Raw genomic sequence first — 14323 nt, 5'->3', positions numbered from 1 at the left:
CCTTGTATTTAATTTACAGTATATATATACGATACTTACGATGCTAGTTTCTCGTGGTTCCATGCGTCATCGGAAATCTGCTTCCTGGAGCGCCATGCCTCCTCCAACGTCTACCAGCGCCTCCAGCTCCACGCGCATTGACCATTCCTGTCAATCGGCCATCCTCGGCATTGAATCCAATGACTACGCAGATGAAGAGAATTCTGACAAGAATCTTACAGACATGTCGGCTAGTTCGAGTACCAGCGTGTGCAGTTCTGCAACCGATAACGTTCAAGGCATAGATAAGCATTGGAAGCCTAAGCGCAGCGTGGAAGAGAGTGCCACGGCATGCAGCGGGTTATCGTCACTTTTGAAACACAAAGCTAGCCCGTTCCCTCTGCCTTCCATATTTTGCATATCGCACTCTGCGTTGAGCAGCGAGAACGCCGAGAGTACTGACATAGTACCCTTTGTGTATCCAGAGACAATACCGATCGAACGCATCAGTATGCTGGCCAGCACGCTAGAGTCGCTTCTACGGATAGTCGACCAAGAGCTACTACTGGTGGATACAGAACCCTGCACTGCAGATGCAATGCAGCCACCCCCATGCTGCGTTGTCGGCTTAGGAGCGTTCAAGGTGGCTATTTCCGACAGGGACATTGTTGACGATGTTGCTTTGGTAAAGACAGGGAAAAGCTTTTCCCACATGTTTTACGTGATCTAAGATGGAATTTACTAATGGGGAAGGTGTAGGCGATCATTGCTTCGCCCACGTATGACATCCAGCAAATTGTAGAGTATATGAGCGCGATACACGAAGCAATCCCGACATCAAAGGTACGTTTACATTAATGAGACGGAAGGGTCAAGTTTTACCCCTGACTTAAAACTTTGAATTTTTTATGTTTGAGAAACAGGTCCTACCAGATGAGCTCGGAGCCTATCTCTCTCCGACTATGCGGGTTTTGTTTGATCCACCTTATAATGTCGACGAAGCATGCAAGGTCTGATGCACATGAATTCTTGGAACGTATGGTTATCCATCGCTGGCGAATTATTCGTAAATACGAGAACAGTATGGGAACTCTGTATTGTAAGCTCATTGATCTCGGTGTAACCAGTGGTCAACCGGTCCGTGGCTCCATTTCAAAGGGGGAAAAGGATTCCCCGTCAGATCTTTAAAAGCATGGACATTACAAAAAACTCTGTTCTGCGTGCTTGTACAAACCAGCTTTCTTTGTTGCTTCTCATTTCCTTCGTCACCGCGCAATGTCAGTAACCACGGAGAAGCATACAGAGTTTGAAATAAACAACATATCAGCTGCAAGAGCAAACCAGAATAAAGAGGAGAACGAAAAGACGTTATCATCCACGCAAGATATCAAATCACTTAAAGAAGGTCCAGGTCCAGCGTCTATCGTAATCCATGACAAGCCAGAATCCCTTGATGTGGCAACCGCTGTGAAAAAAAGACCGTGGTGGAAATTTTGGAAAAAGCGCTCATCACTGGACGAACTTCCTGATCCGCGACAATTTTCACTTGCAAAGAAATATAGCATCCTTTTGATCATTGCACTTGCTGGTGCTTCGTACGTACATACATTGCAAAACATTTTGTATTCTACTAAACTGTACTGAGTCATCTTATCAATGATGTGTATAGATCACCCATTTCGTCATCTGTCTATGTAGGTAATCATGTGCTTGCATATACTTTGAACTCGAGATCAACACCGAAATGTCATAGCTTCCTGCCCTTACATATGTGCAAAAAGATTTTCAGACCAGTGACACTGCAGTCAACGCATCAGGTACGTTGAATTCTTGGAGATGATTTCTTTTTATGCACTCAATTTATGCATACTATTCTAGTCTCACTTTTCATTTTCATGAGTGCAATCTTTGTAAGTATACAGTTACTTTTTTTAAGCATATGCAACTTTTTAATGCCATTTGCTACATATTTAGCCTCTTCCATGGGCATCCTGGAGTGATGTCTATGGTAATTATCGCATCTTATTCTATCACTATCCTAATCATATTTACTTACCCGCGAATTATTTTAGGGCGTAAAAACATCTATCTGATATCGTTCGCTATCTCCATCGTTGGCAACATTTGCTGTGCTGTGTCTGTAAATATTGCCATGCTAATTGTGTTTAGAGGCGTCAGTGCGGTCGGCACTTGCTCGGTAAGTATAAAATTTTGTAGCAAATGCAAGTTCGATATGAAATAACATGTTACTTTTTTCAGGTTATGTCTATGGGTGCGGGCACTCTGGCCGATGTATTTGACTCTCACGAACGTGGGCGAGCTTATTCTTGGTATGTTCTTGGCCCTATCGTCGGACCTGCTATCGGGTAAGTTGTTTTCCGAATCAATAATAATGACTAGAAGGTTGTGGCTAACTGAATCTACATAGTCCTATCGTCGGTGGTTATCTGACTGAAGGATTTGGTTGGAGAGCTACTTTTGCGTTCGTCGCAGCGTTTACAGCATGCAACTGGCTCTCAATTTTCTTCTTTCTCCCAGAGACTTTCCGTCCGCAGAAAGAACCTGAAAAGAAGCAAAAGTCCAGAATCTCAAACCCGCTTCAAGCACTGTCTCTACTGCGGTTTATCAATGTCTTCATTGCAGTGTGGTTTCTTGGTATCATGTAAGTATCATAGTCTAAGAGACAAATTGCTGAGACAGAGCCTAATCTAACCCTTTTTAATGACACAGGTTCGGTGTGTATTATCTCGTCAATACGACCTTTGCTTGGACATTTGCGAACCAATATCATCTAGACTCAGGTACTACCGGTCTCTGTTATTTGCCTTTGGCGTTTGGCGGCATGCTTGGCGGTAACCTTGGTGGCCGGATATCTGATTATGTCTACAGTCGTAATTTGAGAAAAAAAGGTCCAAATGCTGAGCCTGTACCAGAGATGCGACTGTCCGTCCCTGTCCTCAGCGGTGCTTGTCTCCTCAATCTGGGCGCTTTATCTGCATATGGCTGGTCAATCCAAGAAAATTTGCATTACGCAGCTCCTATCTGTTTCTGCTTCCTCGGTAATTCGTAGCATAAGAGTTTATGGACCACCACTGACATTTCCTACTTGACACTTTAGAGGCATTCTGTATCATGCTTCCGCACGTGACTTTGACAGCCTATTTAGTAGACTGTCACAAGACTCGCAGCGCTTCTGTCACTGGTAAGCGTTGCTACAAAACCACTTTGCTTGTATATCAAAGTCTGAGCCATGTTGTTGAATAGCATGCAATAATCTTCTCCGTTATTTACTGGCTGGTGTGGGTTCACTCTTGTCTTCTGATCTTATGCGAGCACTTGGCACCGGTCCTCTTTTCACAGGATGCGGTGTGATCATTTTGATATTCGGTGCGCCCATGATTTTTGTCAAAAAGAATCCTCAGATGTGGAAAGCAGCTAGAGAGAGAGCTAACACTTGATATATATAACCCAGTAATTCCTGTACGTTACTTACATTACTGCATACCATTTGTATCATCACTTTTTTGCAGAATACAAGGTCCTGTCATCACAGAATATTTACTGGGTGGAAGGGTCAGTACTGTTTCTCTAATTTGGAAAGAAGAAGCCAACGTTGGGCTGCTTTCTTCGCACAGCTAAACTTACGCAGTCGAATAAACGATGTGGTCGTCGAAACTGGAAGAATTTATGCTGTTGCTGACAGTAATTCGTATACGGCAACCAGGACAATATTGATCGATATAGCACTGTGAAATCGAATGAACTTTACTGATATTAAACGGGATGCCGCGACTGCTAACTAAAGATAGAAGAGTTGTAGATCCTATATGTCCATAGCAATCGAAGATTCGGTAGTTACCAGTACTATTTCTAGCCATAAACCATCTGGATGCATATTCTTACCGTTTGTTTTCCGCCGAACGAAGTAACTGCTACTTTATATTATCCGCCTCATGAGTAGTATTCCCTTTCAATGATTTCCACTGCAGTTTGCTGGTTGATGTCTGATAAGTTCAGGATATATGAGTGCCTGCGACGATCCATGATAGCCACTGCTTCTCCTAGTGTTGCTTCTAGTACTATATTGCTGGTGTACACCGGTACAAGTGTAAACCCGTAGCAAAATATGCTCCCCAGTGGGCCCACTGATAATCCGTTGGTCCTTGCCTCTCTTAATCGACGCCCCCTGATTTCTTGCGCACGATCGTATGCACGAAGGGACCGATGTATGCACTGGCCGGGCGCACGTCGACAGGCATGTAAAAGGGCCAGAAGCAAGGGTGGAATTAGGGTAGCTATGCAGCAAGAGTAGAAACTGTGTTAAGTTGTACCTTAGAAATAATAGTACATGGCTTGTTGTCAAAATTAGCAAACTTGCTTTTGATCATTACGGTATCTTCTCGTATTCAAGCTTATTTTCTTTTGGTGTTTACTTTACACAGAAATGTCATACACGGACTTGTCCGTTCCCTTTGTGGACACTTCGCCGCCGGCTGCCATGTTCTTATCCACTTTTTAGACACATCTCCATTGTACAAACCTCCGCTCACTTGCTCACACATTTATATCCTTTTAACCATTCCCTTTATTGTCGCAAAACCGAATAGACGTAACAGTATAAATAACCCTCAGAACAAAAGAATAAAGCATCGCTCAACCACCTATCTATTTTGTAATCTCTCCCTCGTGGTTATTTCTTCGTGGGCTCGTAGCGCAAAAAGAATGGCGTTACGGAGACCAAACTCCGCAAAATTGCTTAAAAGTTTACCCAAAGTTGAGAATGAAAGTTGTCCGGCCTACCTGATTCGAACAGGTGACCTAGAGATAACAGTAACACTACAGTCTCCCGCTCTACCAACTGAGCTAAGGCCGGCGGTTGTGTTCAGTTGCACTATGTTGCTTCTTTTCTGGCCTCGCTACAAATAAAATTATTATTATTATTGTTATTATTATTTCATTTTAGCGCTTGTTTGGTGTCATTTTCATCCTCAAATTCCCCTCTCTTTGAATGTATATGCACTTGTCGATTTTTGCTCTCGTTTATGTCCTGCACAGACCCAAATTTCCATTTTTAAACTTAGCATTGGAGGTCGTCCATATCCAAGGATTCATCCGTGGATGGTCGATCTATGACTTCCCCGCCGGATCAACGGCCAACCTTTAAAACGCGTTTGGTCTATAATCCATTGGATGACGTTTAGGAGCCGTAGCGTCGGGGGAAATCTTTCCTGATGTTCTACTCGGGGGGAGACGTCTCGGGATTTTTTCGACGTCCAAGACATGGATATCCACGTAGAAGTTGGAAAGGCATAGAGACATCCAGCCGACAACAGGGCGCCCTAGATCATAGTGTGCTTGGATGACCTCCATTGTAAGACTCCACGCTCCGACATGCCCGTACTCACTAGCCTCGACTAGCCTCGATCTAAGTCTTTCGCGCCAACCTTATACCTATGAAAGCAATCAGTTAGCAAATTAGTTACATTCCTTAGTACCAACCTTGTACTTTAGATCCCTTCGCAGTCCTTAAAATCTCGCCTGAGCACGAATAGAGAAAAACACCTTTTACGTCTTTTACGAGAATTGTAATTTCGAAGAGTGCAATATAGATTTTGGAGTCGTCTGTACTGTGCTGCAAATTGTGTATCATACGCCTGAGCGGACATTATCCCACAAATTGATTGCACCGCACGTGTCAGTTTCGTCGGTTCCCCACTCTCAATCTACCTTGTTATCACGCTGTCAGTCTATACTATATACTATCTCACTCTAAATCTAGTCAATTATACGGAGCTCACTGAAAATCCGCTCAAACAAGCAGTTAGACTCCAGAGAAGATGAGGTAACCGTAAGGGATCAAGCAATATAAGGACACAAAGGTAAGTGGAAGCCATCCAGTGTATGCGCAGGTAAGGAGGTCATCCAAGCACACTATGATCTAGGGCGCCCTGTTGTCGGCTGGATGTCTCTATGCCTTTCCAACTTCTACGTGGATATCCATGTCTTGGACGTCGAAAAAATCCCGAGACGTCTCCCCCCGAGTAGAACATCAGGAAAGATTTCCCCCGACGCTACGGCTCCTAAACGTCATCCAATGGATTATAGACCAAACGCGTTTTAAAGGTTGGCCGTTGATCCGGCGGGGAAGTCATAGATCGACCATCCACGGATGAATCCTTGGATATGGACGACCTCCTATGTTCTCTATAAAAATTAGATTAGAATCTTCGAATAAAGACACCTCTCTCAACCCAAGTTAGTTTTTTTTTTTTTCTTTTTTTTTTTTACTTACCCTTGCTTTGCCATTGCGTTCTACGTGAACGTTCGAACTGTTGCCCGTAAAACCTTTCGATATCGTTTTTTTTTTTTTGCATTTTCGTTTTTATCTCGTATCGTCCCTCTGCCGTGTGTAGGACAGATTTTTGGAGTCGGTCTATTTCTGCGCATCCATCTGCCTACTAGCAAGAACCCGGATACATTTCACGCATCGCAGTACCGCACGTGTCATGTTCTGATGAAGTCAGAATTTATCAAGTGTAAAGATCACGTGATCTGCTGATGATGATGACGTCGACCATTCCTTTTCCTTTACTATGCAGCCGTGCAAAAATTCTTTTCAGTTATCTCAGTTGTGTTGCCCAATTTATCTGACCACTTAAACGGCTCTTCTATGTGGAGCTCAGTTGTGTTCCACGCGCTTCCGTTCCATATTCATTCGTTCATTCTCACTTCATGTTATTCATTCTTTCATCGATTTCTGTGTGTAACATTTCCATTCCTTTCCATCGATTGTAAATAAGCGTATATATGCACGAAATAAATAAATCAAATAAACGAAAGTTTTATCGTCGTAGTGGTCTCAGACCAGACTTGTCGCTTTTTTTTTTTTATTTGATAACGGAATCTTACTCAAATCTAAACCGCTGTCTTGACTAATCCAAATCTACTTAACCCCAAGTGTTACCGGATAAAATCCAAACCAACGTTTACACACCACGCGTCAGTTTTGCTGACATTAGAGTACTGTGAGACTTTGGGTAGGTGCTTTTAATGGAATAAGAAGCAATAATTTAGATCTGTCAGTAGGTGATTGTAATAAGAGGGAGTTCTAATGTTTAAGCCTTCCTGCCATTTCTGTGAGTTGGCAGCGCTCAGGAAGACAATTTTCGCTTTCTGCAGGATGATGTCTACTGGACCCATTACTTATATTAATGCTTTTCAGACTTGCGAAAAATGTTGAGTAACTTTTCATTTGAACGAAATTCAACTATTTATCAACGATCACTCACGTGGTCTAGCCCTCGCGATGCACCATTTACAACCGGTAGCTGATAAATATCCAATTCAACAATAGTGACGTTGGTTTGAGAAGCAGTCTTCAAAGGTGCCGACCCGCTCAGCTTTGAAAATGTATTGTACTTGCTTATGAACAGAAAATTCGCTCGAAAGAATTGGCATCCTTAATAAAGCGTTGAGCTTAACAAACAGCGTGTCTAGCTTAGATGACAAGAAAACTGCTCTTATTAATCGATTGATTGAATGATTGATAGAAATTGCTAATCAATCATTCTATCACAATACTGATTGAGTCCTTCGCTCCAGACTGCCGTCACAATGAGCGAAGTTGCATCATTTCTTTCGAAAAAATATAGAAGAGAATTCCGGTTAATGTATCTTTTTCACTTCTTCCTCATCTCCTTTTTTCTTCTTCTCGTCGGGTTCTGTCTTTAGGTTGCAGCATGGACTTCGCGTATTAACACATCGTACTAACAGATTAAAACGCCATAGTTCTCCGTCTGGCACCGTGGCGCATCCGCTGCCGAGAACCAAGGCGTGAAAGATGCTCTGCGCCACGGGTAAGTCCAGTAAGTAACCTTGCTCTGATTGATTCCTTTTCGCTCTTTCACAATACGTCCTTGATAGAATCCTCCTCTTCATCTTCGTCCGCTCTGTACTGCAGCCCGACGTTGCTCCTTCTTCCACTCATGTGAGTAGGCGATGACTGCCAGAATGTTAGGACATAACTGACCATAGATATTGAAAAGTATTTTCAAAAATCACAGATTGCCCGACCACGCACCACTTCGGTCGTGCAACCCCTCCTCGGAGGGCATGAAGTGGTCGTAAGTATATGTAACATGATGGATTGCTTCTTTCATCACTAACGGTCTGCTCTTCTATCTATTCTACCACTTCTCTATTCTTCTTTATTTCTTTCCTTCTTTGTAATCTAACTTTGAAACTTTGAATGTTTCTTTATATAATAAAAGATACAGCTCAATATCCCTTCAGTTTATACAAGATTTAGCACCTTTCCTTTGTAGTCATCATGTAACCTTCTTTCCTTTTCTGTACTTCCAGGCAAACCACTCTTATAAGGGGAACTATCATCTGCTTCAACATACATAGCCCCCTTTTTTTCTTTCTCTTACGCACACAAAATATATTCTTCACATAACGGCCATTTCCCTTAATTAACTCACTGTTTTACCTCGTATTTACATAACCGAAAGGACGTCTATCTGTGATATTGGTAGGATAAGTTGTCGTATTCCACAACAACCGAAAACCAATAACAAGGAGACAGAGATAAATGCGACATATGCAATAAGTGTGGAAGAAGGTAAGCAACTACTTGTCTATCTCTTCGTGTTTTTTTGGTTACAAGCTCCAATACCGAATGGTATATGAATCTGTTCGTTCTTCTTCTCAATGATGAATATGACCGGTTGCGAACATTTATAGAAATAGCAGTTTCTTTCTTCTCTATAGCCGCCTTGGGATAATAAGATCTTTGAATGTCTTTTCTAATCCATCTTTTATAAGTAAAAGTAGATTGCATCGTGTTGGAGGGTATAGAGATAGGCGGCAACGAGTTATGGTGGAAAGAAAGGAGGAACACCAATGCATTTGATTAGATCCATGCCTCTCTGCCGAGCGACCATCCTTCATCTTCATCACTTTGTGCCTGGAGTCGTGGTGGATGATGATGTTGTTGTCTGTTTGCATTCCGTACACGATTCGTTATATCGTTAAACATGCGAAGTCCATTGCCCATTACATCCTCGCCGAAGATACGGACATTTTTGCCAACAGCGATCATCTTGCTAAAATCAAACAAATCTTCTTCGTCGTTGTTTTCATCTTCTTCGCTCTGTTCTTCTGGGAGTGGTGGAGGGTGCATCATCGTCTGCGAACTGTTGGAACGATGCTGATGGTGATGATGTTGCCTCGCAAGCTGCCGCTGCTGCTGTTGGATATACTCGTCATTTCGGGTATTGTTACTATCCTTTCGCGCGGGTATTTCTGGACCGGCCAGAGAAGCGAAAAAAGAAGATGGTGAAAACACTTTGTTTTCATCGTTGGTGCCGATCTGATTGACAAAGCGGGCAAAAGAAGGTGCCATATCCATCAGCGAACTGCTGCGTTTATGCTGTCGTGGTTGATCCGACGGAGAAGAAGATGTACTTGATTTCCGATCGCCGAACATGGATAGTAAAGGATCAAACGAAGGTCTAATAAATGGTTGTGATACTTAGTGCTTACTGCGTGGGGTATTGTCCTGGTCCGATGCTTACTTTCGTCTCAATATGGGTTGGCTCTCGGACGGTTGAACGGACCTAACGTCGCGTTGCGCTTGCTTTTTCCTGTTACTGCTATCTTCTTCCTCCCAGGTTTCGTCGTCCTCTAGACTCATGATGATATTCTTCTTTATGAAAGCTAATTTCTCTGTAAAATCCTCCAATCTGTCTCCTAGAATAGTCTGTGCAACTTGTGCAACCGATGACCGCCGTCCGCTCCTGTCATTGTCGTTTGTGGTTACCTGTGCACGGTAAGAAGCTGCTGCTGCTTCTACTGCTCGTCGATAGTCATCATCCTCATAGTCATCATTCTTGTCCTCTTTGTCGCTCAGATTCTTGATATTATTATGATTATTGTCATCTGTAATTTCGCTTGTTGAAGAGCTGCTGGTATTTGCGTTGTTTACTGACGTGTTATTTTGGGTATTTTCGGTTGCTCGAGATGCAGGTGTAACAACTGCGACGCGAGGGAGAGAAATTATAGGGAAATCTTCTCTCGGTCGCACAGTTTGCTCTTGCTGCTCCTTATTGCTACATATAGTGTTTACTCCTTTCTGCTCACATTGTTCGGTCTGCATATTTTCGGATATTGCAGTTGCTCTCGTCTCAAGTTGATTAGATAGTCCTGCGGGGTTTATTATTGATGGTGTAGGTGTCGATGGTGTTGAAGGAATAATGGAAGCGATTTCTGGAGACGCTGCACGTCCAACAGTGATATCTCTTATATTATAACCTTCAGAATTTGGCTCGTTCGTGCAGTATGTTTCTGGTGCCTCCTCTGTAACCTCGGGTTCGGATTTAACGAATCCATCGTTGTCAAGTCTGTACGGTCCATGACTATTCTCGCTTGATTCTTGTTTCGATCCAGTATCCTCCTCGTAAAGATTCTCGCTACGTACTCCAGCTGCGTCTACCGATTTATCTCCAAATTTAACTTCTTGCTTATGGCTAGGAACATCCGCCAGCTCCTCTCCATAGGCCTCTTCAGCGGTTCCTCCTTCGATCCCTTCACTATCGTTACCGGTCGCCTGCAAAACAGGAAAGAGCTGTCAAATTTTGCCATTGCAGTGTAAAAGAGATCAGATCCATCCATACTTGTAAATGATTGCTACCCTGATGCTCATTATCCAAGGTCGGATCCTGTCTACTTTCAGGAATCTCCAGTAATTCCTTTCCGAATGGGTCTCCAATGGATCGATCTTGAGAGATACTCTTATGCTCGCCGCTAATCTACAAAGCGTCTCGTCAGGATGAACCAAATTTCGACGCGTTACAAGGAATATACTTTGGAACTGTCACTTAGAACTGCAGATATCCGATGGTCCGATAGGAACTCTGCATCTTCGTATTCTGAAAATATAGCCTGCCGGGCATCCGAGCTAGCGAATGGATTTCTGGACAAAAACTGCTGCGGTCTTTTGAAGCCAAGAAACTCGTCCTCGCCTTGGTCGCTTCCACCGTCGCTGTCATGGTCGTTTCGAGCAATGTGGTGTGTCAGCAAAGGCTCAATACCGACTGTCGAATTCGGGTCAAGATATTCGTCTAATACTCTTGTACTCTCATTGTCGTCATCAGGAGCAAGTCGTATGGCACCTTGTCGATATCGCTTTGGTAGACAGTCTGTGAACGACCAAGCTGACGGCAGACAGCTCCTTCCCACGTCTTCATCGTCGCTGTTGTCTAGTTGAATAAGTCGCCTTTGAACAACGCACACAGAGAATGGATTCATCATTAGAACGTTGTAAATGGCGAGGAGAAAAGAAGGCTAAGTCTGGATGTCTGGATGTCGTGCAATGCTTTTTGTGCCTTTCCCATCCAGGACAATTCTCTGCTTGTGCAACCCTGTTGATCCCCGCCGCAATCAACGGGATTCTTTGTGCTCTCTTCATTTCTACAGTGAGTCCGCTTTTGCATTGGAAGGTACTGATCTTTCAGACATGGTGTTCCCTGGAAGCAGTATGTTTCGCGTAATAATGGAAATCAAGATACTCGCGCTATGTAAAGCACTCAAATTAATAAAATAATCTCTTACAAATGAAATTACACGACTGCTATATTGATACAAATATATTCTCAAAGCTAAAGAGCTATTTCCAGGCGTTATGGATTGTTGCCAACCATATCGAAAATGTTGTCAGGGCGTGGAATAAAGCGGGCTGTGTAGGGAGGTGGCATGACAACCACACCAGCGTCTTGGAAATCATTCAAGTCTGGCAGTATAGGCCTTCCACTGGGATCCAGAGGAGCCTCTACTTTGCATTTTGAAAAGAGGCGTACGAACATGTCAAACAATTGTACCTCGGCCTGAAACAAAAGATACATAGATATATGAGTTTGGCCCAATTTGTATCACAAACATTATTCAATACCAGATGAATTCCTGGACAAATTCTTCGACCCCAGCCAAATGTAAAGTGATCTCTGTAGTCGATTTTGCCATTTGCAGCAGCCATCATGGTCTTCGTATTGTTCAAATACCGTTCAGGTACAAACTTGTCTGGTTCAGGAAACAGCTTAGGATCATGGTTCATACCAAAGTCATTCGGTAAAACGATTGTTCCTTTTGGTAGTACGTAATCGCCGACTACAACTGGAAAAGACAGATAAGAATAATTGTAAGCTGACCTTGGCTAAAGCGACTTTCCTTTCAAAAGTACCTCTTTTCTCAACAACGTGGATAAATGCCAGCTGAGTGACTGGGCGGTAACGCATACATTCTTTTTGGACGGCAATCATATATGGCAAGGCGTCCCTATCGGCGAATGATGGCAATCGCTTGTGGTCCTTGATAAATGTGTCGATTTCATCGCAAATTCTTTGTTGAACGTCTGGATAATGAAGTAGGATAGCAATCATCCATGTCAATGTACCGGATATGGTGTCCGATCCAGCTACAACCAAGTCACCTTGTGTGATTATTCGTTAGTTAATAGCTGTTAGCATGCAATGATTTGCCGCCGAGAATATGCTTACTTGCAGTGACTAGGAGATCATCATCGTCCAGGTCATGTGTCTCTTTCAACCCGTGCAATTGCTTAATCAAGTTATCGTGATCTGACTCCAATGCGCCTTTCACGAGATGTTTCATGACCGGGTCACGTAAAGTTTTGACATGTTTGTCAAACTTCTTTTCTCGATGAAACAAGATATCCAAGAAAGACAGGATGGGCAAGAAAGAGCTGATATCATTCTCGACACCGGCTATTTTGAGACCGGTTTCCATCATCGTGACAACTTGCTTGAAGACTGGATCTTCTTCAGATTCACTGCGCCTGCCAAAACAAGTACCAAAGATAAAATTCATGGCGGCCATGCAGATAGGTTTCATGGGATGCACACTTCCGTCGGTTTCGGTCTTTTGTATCAGCATTTCAATTAACTCTTGATTCTCCTTCTCTTGGAACTGACTGAATTTTGTCACCATGTTGGGAGCCAAAAGTGAAAGCGCAGCTGTTCGTGTATTCTTCCATTTCTTTCCGGGAGGAGCAAACACGATACCTCTATTGATCTGCATTAGCACTCCCAAAGAAAAGATATTTCCCTTCAAGTGTGTAAAAGGATCAAGAAGTGTTACCTTCCGCCAAGAGCGTAATGGAAAAATGAGAAACGCTGCATAGGTCGACCGGATGTAAACGCACCGTTGGTTGTCAACAGCTCATGTGCAAACCGTGACTCATTCAATATGACCCATGTCTGCACACCCATCTTTACGCGGAACACTGGTCCAACATCCTTTTGCCACTCCGCGAAAACCTGACTGGGTATCTTATTGAAGGATAACAAGTGTCCTAGATATATTACGTAAGGTGAGTAATGCACATGGCTCTGCAAAGTGTTGATGCAATATACTTGCCAACGTATGGAAGAGTGCCTTTCGCGATGGGGATGGTTTCTAAGTCCCGCTCTTCTTCCGATCGGTCTGACGAGGACCTTAGCAACTTGCGCAACAACAGAAGAGCAGCAGCAGCTGCAAAGAGAGATAATATGCGCTTATCGTTGTAAAGCGGCATATTTCACAAGTAAAAGGAAAAAATGCGAGAGACTCGTGCCCTTCCCTCAGAACCTCTTTAAATATACGTTTTTATATACTCGTGACACAAGCAATGGGAATTCCGTGATATGGAGAAAGCATCCGTGCGTTTCACCAAACTTTACGAGTAGTAACCACAAAACAAATAAGTGTTAGTGGCGTAAGATAGCTCAAAAATATTAGAATTGGGCGAGTTTTGATGAGGATGTATGTATTTGACCGACTCAGCTTTGGAGAAAAAAAACTAACTTCCTCTTTGCACACGGATGCTCAAATTGGTCTTATTGGAAATAAGGAGTAAGGTTAAAGCGATGCAGACTTCCAGAAAGCGGTACCTGGATGCAAAACACGAGAATAGTCACACAGCATCTGAGAATGTGTTACGGTCTTCTTCTGCATGTCATGAACCTGCAGTGCGCTCCAAAATGCTTGGCCGAAATAAGGTGTTGCTATGTCTCCCTCTTTCCCTATGGAGCCAAACCTGGTGATGTGCTCTGAGACACTATCATTTTAAAGCACGCGGCGGTGCTACCTGACTTTTATGGGCTCCCTCTTTCCTCTTTGAGCCGTAAAACACTAATCCGGCTAGACTTAAAAAAATGGTTTTCCTGCTGTTATTGGCTTTTTTCTGGAGGCTGTAGTGCTTTGAGGAATGGATGGAGGGCCGGTTTTATGACGGAAAAACTGTAGTTAATTAATTTATATACCTTGCACACGTATTGGATGGAAGAGT

The 14323-nt window shown here is 43.2% G+C and overlaps 5 protein-coding genes and 1 non-coding gene across 6 annotated transcripts; 2 read left to right on the top strand and 4 right to left on the bottom strand.

Moving 5' to 3' along the window:
- Positions 1-40: 40 nt before the first annotated feature.
- On the top strand, positions 41-995 carry VTP01DRAFT_9886 (uncharacterized protein; the record flags this gene model as incomplete). The annotated part of the gene is made up of 3 exons (XM_069389160.1): positions 41-664; positions 739-822; positions 903-995. 3 exons carry the CDS (start codon positions 41-43, stop codon positions 993-995), a joined length of 801 nt encoding a protein of 266 aa, XP_069240305.1.
- A 259-nt stretch (positions 996-1254) lies between these two features.
- VTP01DRAFT_9885 (uncharacterized protein) lies at positions 1255-3437 on the top strand (the record flags this gene model as incomplete). The annotated part of the gene is made up of 11 exons (XM_069389159.1): positions 1255-1574; positions 1649-1673; positions 1733-1796; positions 1858-1889; positions 1954-1987; positions 2052-2176; positions 2239-2345; positions 2408-2641; positions 2710-3038; positions 3098-3181; positions 3244-3437. The coding sequence occupies 11 exons, from the start codon at positions 1255-1257 to the stop codon at positions 3435-3437; spliced, it is 1548 nt and encodes a 515-aa protein (XP_069240304.1).
- Positions 3438-4769: 1332 nt separating this feature from the next.
- On the bottom strand, positions 4770-4852 carry VTP01DRAFT_t51. Its single transcript has one exon. It is a non-coding gene; the product is annotated as a tRNA-Tyr (tRNA).
- Positions 4853-5139: 287 nt separating this feature from the next.
- Positions 5140-6285, bottom strand: VTP01DRAFT_9884 (uncharacterized protein; the record flags this gene model as incomplete). The annotated part of the gene is made up of 4 exons (XM_069389158.1): positions 5140-5423; positions 5479-5541; positions 6092-6174; positions 6272-6285. 4 exons carry the CDS (start codon positions 6283-6285, stop codon positions 5140-5142), a joined length of 444 nt encoding a protein of 147 aa, XP_069240303.1.
- A 2608-nt stretch (positions 6286-8893) lies between these two features.
- Positions 8894-11292, bottom strand: VTP01DRAFT_9883 (uncharacterized protein; the record flags this gene model as incomplete). The annotated part of the gene is made up of 4 exons (XM_069389157.1): positions 8894-9494; positions 9558-10588; positions 10656-10790; positions 10846-11292. 4 exons carry the CDS (start codon positions 11290-11292, stop codon positions 8894-8896), a joined length of 2214 nt encoding a protein of 737 aa, XP_069240302.1.
- Positions 11293-11660: 368 nt separating this feature from the next.
- On the bottom strand, positions 11661-13570 carry VTP01DRAFT_9882 (uncharacterized protein; the record flags this gene model as incomplete). Its single annotated transcript, XM_069389156.1, has 6 exons — positions 11661-11864; positions 11930-12150; positions 12218-12466; positions 12534-13060; positions 13135-13348; positions 13414-13570. 6 exons carry the CDS (start codon positions 13568-13570, stop codon positions 11661-11663), a joined length of 1572 nt encoding a protein of 523 aa, XP_069240301.1.
- Positions 13571-14323: the final 753 nt, after the last annotated feature.

This window comes from Rhizomucor pusillus (assembly GCF_041956525.1).
Source record: "Rhizomucor pusillus strain CBS 183.67 unplaced genomic scaffold VTP01scaffold_7, whole genome shotgun sequence".
NCBI classification, from domain to species: Eukaryota; Fungi; Mucoromycota; class Mucoromycetes; order Mucorales; family Lichtheimiaceae; genus Rhizomucor; species Rhizomucor pusillus.
This window is presented reverse-complemented; position numbering and strand designations above follow the sequence as displayed.